Source organism: Nicotiana attenuata, chromosome 7, assembly GCF_001879085.1.
Source record: "Nicotiana attenuata strain UT chromosome 7, NIATTr2, whole genome shotgun sequence".
Classification (NCBI taxonomy): Eukaryota; Viridiplantae; Streptophyta; class Magnoliopsida; order Solanales; family Solanaceae; genus Nicotiana; species Nicotiana attenuata.
The window spans coordinates 16575649-16581934 of NC_031995.1; the positions used below are offsets into that span (position 1 = coordinate 16575649).

Consider the following 6286-nt stretch of genomic DNA (forward strand, 5'->3'; position numbering starts at 1 on the left):
GAGCAAGCGGTTACCTCTTCGTTGACAAATTTATTCCTCGCTTCAGCTATATGGCGCTTTATTTGTCTTACCGGAGGTATGTCGGGATCTAAGCTTAACCTGTGCACGGCTATCTCCGTTGGGATACCTGTCATATCCTCGTGCGACCATGCAAAACAATCGACGTTAATATTAAGAAATTCAATAAAAGCAGACCTGAGCTCCGGGTGCAATCTTATTCCCAAATGGAATTTCCTTTCTATGAATTCTTCGAACAACGCAACTTGCTCTAGTTCCTCCGCCGTGGACTTTGTTGCGTCCGTCTCTTCTAGAATTTGGAAATATCTTGGCACTTGATACTGTTTTGATTCCTTTGCCCCCAGATTAACTTCCTCTAATGCGGGGACAAGTACATGTTCATGTAATTGCTATGTCACGTGCTCTTTTCCTTTGCTACTAGAGACCGAGATTGCATTCATCTCTCTTGCTACCGGTTGATCACCCCTTATCTGCTGGATCCCCTCGGGTGTCAAAAATTTCAACAATTGGTGATACGTTGAAGGCACATCTTTCATCTCATGTAACCATGGCCTTCCTAGGATAATATTATACCCCATGTCTCCGTCTACAACTTCGAAGAGAGTTGTCTTCATTACTCCTTCAGTGTTTGTGAGCAGCAATATCTCTCCTCGGGTTGTCACGCTTGCGAGGTTGAATCCAGCGAGGAGCTTTGTTGCCGGAATAATGCTTCTGGTGAGTTTGGTTTGCTCCAGTACTCTCCATTGTATGATATTAGCTGAACTTTTTGGATCCACTAGAACACGTTTAATCTTAAAATCTAATACGTTTAAAGAAATCACCAGTGCATCATTGTGTGGAAGCAACAATCCATCAGCATCTTCCTCCGTGAAAGTTATATCATCTTCCCGGAGCCTTTTACTATTAGTTATTGAAACTTTCGTCTTCTTCGCCGCTGAAAAGGTGACCCTATTGATCTCATTCCCCCTGAAGATCATATTGATTGTGTGGAGTGTGGGTTCTTCTCCTGCTTTCGAGGGTTTTGCATTGTCTCTATTCCGACCATAGTTGTTCTTGGCTATCTCACTTAAGAATTATCTGAGGTGATCATTCTTCAATAGCGTTGCCACTTCTTCCCGAAGGTGTCGGCAGTCCCCTGTTCAGTGGCCGTTTGTCCCATGGTATTCACACCATAAGTTGGGATCCCTCTGTCCAGGATCAGATCTTATTGGTCTCAGGAACCGTGCCTCTTTGATGTTTCTCATGGCTGACACCAATTCCACTATACTGACGTTGAAGTTGTATTCCGATAACCTGGGGTAAGAAAGATCCTGTGACCTTGACATTTCTTTCTCCTGCAGCGATCTGTTGTTCCTACCGCGATTGGTCCTTCTATCAACGGTGAGCTTATCTGCTATTCGGAGGTTTCTGCTACGACCTTCAGTCCGCTCGTAGGGCAAAAATCGGCCCATCGAAGTCCGTCTATCGTAGTCATCTTTTGATTTTTCTCTATCCTTCTCTCGTCCTTTGGCCGACGATGAAAAGCCAACTTGGTCATCTTTGATTCTTATCTTTGACTCATACGGATTATGGTCATCTGCCCAAGTTGTAGCCTAAAACTCAAGTAAGCTTTCCTTCAACTTCCAAGAAGCGTCTGAACTTCTCGAATTCAGTCCTTTACTGAATGATTCACCGGCTCATTCATCCAGGACAGTCGGGAGCAACGTTCTTTCCTTCTGGAAAAGGGTGACGAATTCACAAAGCAACTCGGACTCTCCATGCGCAATCCTGAATATATCGGCCTTTCGGGATTGCACTTTTCTAGCCCCGGCATGGGCCTTGATGAAGGAATCTGCGAGCATTTCAAAGGAATCTATGGAATGCTCGGGTAATAATGAATACTACGTCAGTGCTCCCCGAGTCCAGACCAATACTAGCTAGGACGACACAAGGTTTTTCCTTTGACCAATTTTCTAGACTTGAAAAGGACATCAATTATACCCAAACACTGTTCTCTTTTGAAGCAACAACGAAATTAATTAAACTCATTAGTACAATATAACGTGGATGGGTGGATGAGAATTTTGGAAGAATCAGACAACAATGATTAATTAACCATATTATTGATAGGGTTGTTTACCTGTAAAAACGGTACAATTGAATTTATACATAGTTTCAAGACAAGCAAAACTAATTTGATCTAGAAATAATAAAGCAATTGAAGAATAATATGATACTTAGCCTCATAAAGCAAGTAAAATAGCAGAAATAATGATTCCGGGAACAAGATTTCCGGGCGCAACAGTGATGAGATCAAAAGCAAGAGAGTAAATAATATTAAGCTTTGTATAGAATATAGTCATAAAATTCGTGTCATTTACAATAATAACTGACCTCTCTATTTATAGCTATGTCTTGGGAATGAGGTCCTAGGATCGTGCCCTCCTTAATGTCAATTATGAGGCCATTGATGAATGTGTAACGGTGAAAATAAATGCCAAATTCCTTCTAACAGGCTGTCGTTCTTAATACTGTTGACATCCAATTTTTTCTCTCATTTCTTCTAATTAATTTTCTTGAGCTTCTAAGTTACTAATAAACCGAATACCTTAATTTACCACCATTGTCATTAGTATTAATATTTGTATAAGTATTACTATTTTTATTAGTATTGGTATTATTATTATCATTATTATTATTGTTGTTGTTGTTGTTGTTATTATTATTATTATTATTATTATTATTATTATTATTATTGTTATTATTATTATTATTATTATTATTTCTACTACTACTACTTTTACTACTTTCACAATTATCATTATCATCATCATCGTCCTCATTATTATTATTATTATTATTATTATTATTATTATTATTATTATTATTAGTGCTACTATTAATAGTACTACCGTAACTAATATTACTATAACTTTAATTTTTTATTTTTTTTATTTTTATTAACATCTATTTAATATTACTTTATCGTATATATATAATTTATTTTTAATACAAAGAAGTTCAAAAGAATTAATTTGAAGATTGAAAAGGACCAAAATTCGGCCAAGACAAGGTTTAAATATTTTTTCTTCACTATATTAAAGCCTACCAAAATTTTCATCTCCATAGCCCATATAGTGCCAAAATTCACCATACCCAACAAGCCCATCAGCTTTTAAATTAACCCAAATGAAGAGCCCAGCAAACTCTAAACCCTACGCCTCTTTTCTCTTCTCTCTCTCTCATTCCACTTTTGTGGATTTTCAGCTTTTCCTCAGCAATGGCAGAGAATTGTCCATTCTATTTTCGTACAAGGTTTCTTACTATCTCTCTCTTTTCGAAGCAAGTTTTGTTCTCTTCCCCTAAGTGATATTCTGGTACACTTTAATCCTTTTAAGCCAGAGTGAATCTCTCCATTTCGAGAGCTTTCTAAAGCAAATCACGTGAAGGCCTCAAACGTTCGGATTCGAACGACTCTTTGACCACAAATTCAAAATCAAAATCAAGTATTCCTGCTCAAGAGCAAACCCTAGATTTTTCACTATAAATACTTGCATATCGGACCACTTCTGGAGAGTCTAGAGCCACCTAGACGAGATGCTTGAACCAACCACCTCTTAAGCACTACTCCTTTGTCACTCTCACTACTGTTATAGTCTTTCGAACACGCAAGGCTCTTTTACAAATAAAACTTTTCTTTTCTGTATCGGCAAACTTTGGCCGTAACAGAGATCTCCGAACTCATTCTGCTCGAAGTTCGGATCTATTCGTGACAAGAGAGTAGATGCTAGATTCGACGTCCTAGTTCACTGCCAACACAAGGTCGGTTTTTCATCTTTTTAATCTTTTGTATGAACAGAATATGCATTTTCATTAGCTAGAATATTAAGTAACATGTGTTTGATATTAAAATCAAGATTCCCAACAAGAAAAGTGCTAATTACATGGGGATTTTACCTGGGGATTTTATTCGCAGATAATACCTGCGGATCTTTATGCGAAATAATAAAATCCCTAAATTTAAAATATTTTACCTGCAAAAATTATTTTCCAAGGAAATTCTGTAGGTAACTTTGGCGCCATTATGCGCCAAAATATTACATGAGAAATTACCTGGGGAAACAAATCGGAAAGTACAATTTCGTAAGAAAATCCGCAGGTAAACAAATAAGGAAAATGATAAAAAAAATCCTATGTTAATCCGGAGGAATATCCCTAGGTAACTCTACATAGGAATTTAGTTGGGGATATTTTCTTGAAAATTTACCTGGGGATTTGCTTATTTGGGAAATTACCTGGAGTTATTGTTGCTACGAATTTAGCTAGGGTTTTTTTCTTGGGATTTACCTGGGGATTCTCTTAGGTGGGGAATTACTTAGGGATCTTATTGCTGCAAATTTAGTTAGGGATATTCTTTTGGGAATTTACCTGTGAATTTTCTTACTTGGAAAATTACCAAGAGATTTTGTTGTTGTGAATTTAGTTAGAACTTTTTTTTCTTGGGGATTTACTTATTTTGGTGGAATTATATGAGATTACACTGTTGTAATTCTTGCTAGAAATTTATTCTTTACAATATAGCTTGGGATTTAATTAGAAATAACATTAGCTAAGAAATTAAATAGAGATTATTTGTGTGGTTTTAAATAAAAATTATTTCTTGAGAATTTACTTGATTGTTTCATGCTACGGTTTTGAATGGGGATTTATTCTTAGGATTTAGAAAGAAATTTTATAGTTGTTGTTTTAATTGGATATATAATATTTGAGAATTTGCTTGAGGATTTTATAACTATATATTTACGTTTGAAATTATTTAAATACTTCTAAAAAATATTATGAATTTTTATGAAGTAGTTACTTTTTTAAGTTAAAAAATATGTTTTTCTAAAAGTTACAAAAACTTGATCTGTAAAAAATATCCATAGGAATCGACTTTATCTATTATATTTCGTCGATATATATGTAGGTAAATATAAAATTATTGATCCTATATAAAACTTAATGATGTATATATATTTGGTTGGACATTATAAACCATTAAGCATAACATAGTCGGTTATTACCTTTTTTAGTAAATTCAATAACAAAATAATTATCAAAAAGCAAATTATTTTTAGAATTAAGAATTTGATATGGTTAGTATAAAGGACATGATAAAACTAAGATACGACTATATTTGACATATTTCAGCTAATATCATCAGAAAATATACTTAATGTAACTAAATGATTGAGAAGTATTTAAGTTTAATTTCTAAGCAGAGAAAAATTATGTTACATTTATAAAAATGTAACTAAGTTTTATTAACTTTTTATCTTATGTATGTCATTTTTTTCACATGTATTTAATTAGATAAAATTCAATTATAGTACATATAAAATGAAATAGTTTGAGATTGTTAGTATTGAAAATCAATATCGAATGATCTTATGATTCTACTTTCTAACATCATCTCTTGATTAAATCCTACCATTATTAAAATAACTTAATCATGTGTACTTTATTAGGATTAGCGAAATAATTCTTACTAATAATCATGTACTATAATGTATTTAATTCTTTTTCATTAATGTATTTTTTATATAAAAAAGAAATTAATATGTTATTTGAGAAATATTAATGAAAATTTGAAAAATAACTAAGAATATCTTAAAATTAGAAGTAATATACGTGTAATTTGTTATTACTTGGAAAAGAGTGTTCCATTTGATTTATGGAATCCTCAAATAATGCATCCTTTTACTAAATAAAAGATAAAAACAAAAAAATAAGAGGTAAGCATTAGTAAGTAAACAACACTACATTTGGGAAGTGGAAGTGGGGACATTTTTGTCCCACATCGGCCAAGACTTGTAAGCTTTTGCATTTTATAATAGGCAGGTTGGTAAGACGAAACCGGTACTGGGCTTTGGTAGCAGTAAGCGTGTCTTGTGGTCCAGTACAATAGACTAATCGTTAGTAATGTAAAACTACTTTGATAGTAATTTTAATTTTTCGTCTAAAAATTTCAACACATGCACTTGGGGATTTTCATGGGAATTTACCTGCGGATATTAAATTTTCTACGGAAAAATCCGCAGGTAATTTACATATGGATTTAGAATCCCAAGTAATTTACATGGGGATTCAAAATCCCCAAGTGATTTACCTGGGGATTTTTAAAATTCACACGTACTAATTACCTACGAAGGTTTTTCCATCGGAATTTTTTCAGAAGAAAAATTCGCAGAAAGCTTAGTTTCCTGCGGATTTTATGTAATCCTCAACAAAATTCCCATGTAATATG

The 6286-nt window shown here is 33.9% G+C and overlaps 1 protein-coding gene across 1 annotated transcript; it reads right to left on the reverse strand.

Annotated features, from left to right (window-relative positions):
* Positions 408 to 995, reverse strand: LOC109229866. The gene has a single exon (XM_019395415.1). It carries the CDS (start codon positions 993 to 995, stop codon positions 408 to 410), a length of 588 nt encoding a protein of 195 aa, XP_019250960.1.

What these genes read in the sequence shown, in the direction of transcription:
- LOC109229866 (XM_019395415.1), bottom strand. Translation starts at nt 995, where the DNA reads ATGATCTTCAGGGGGAATGAGATCAATAGGGTCACCTTTTCAGCGGCG.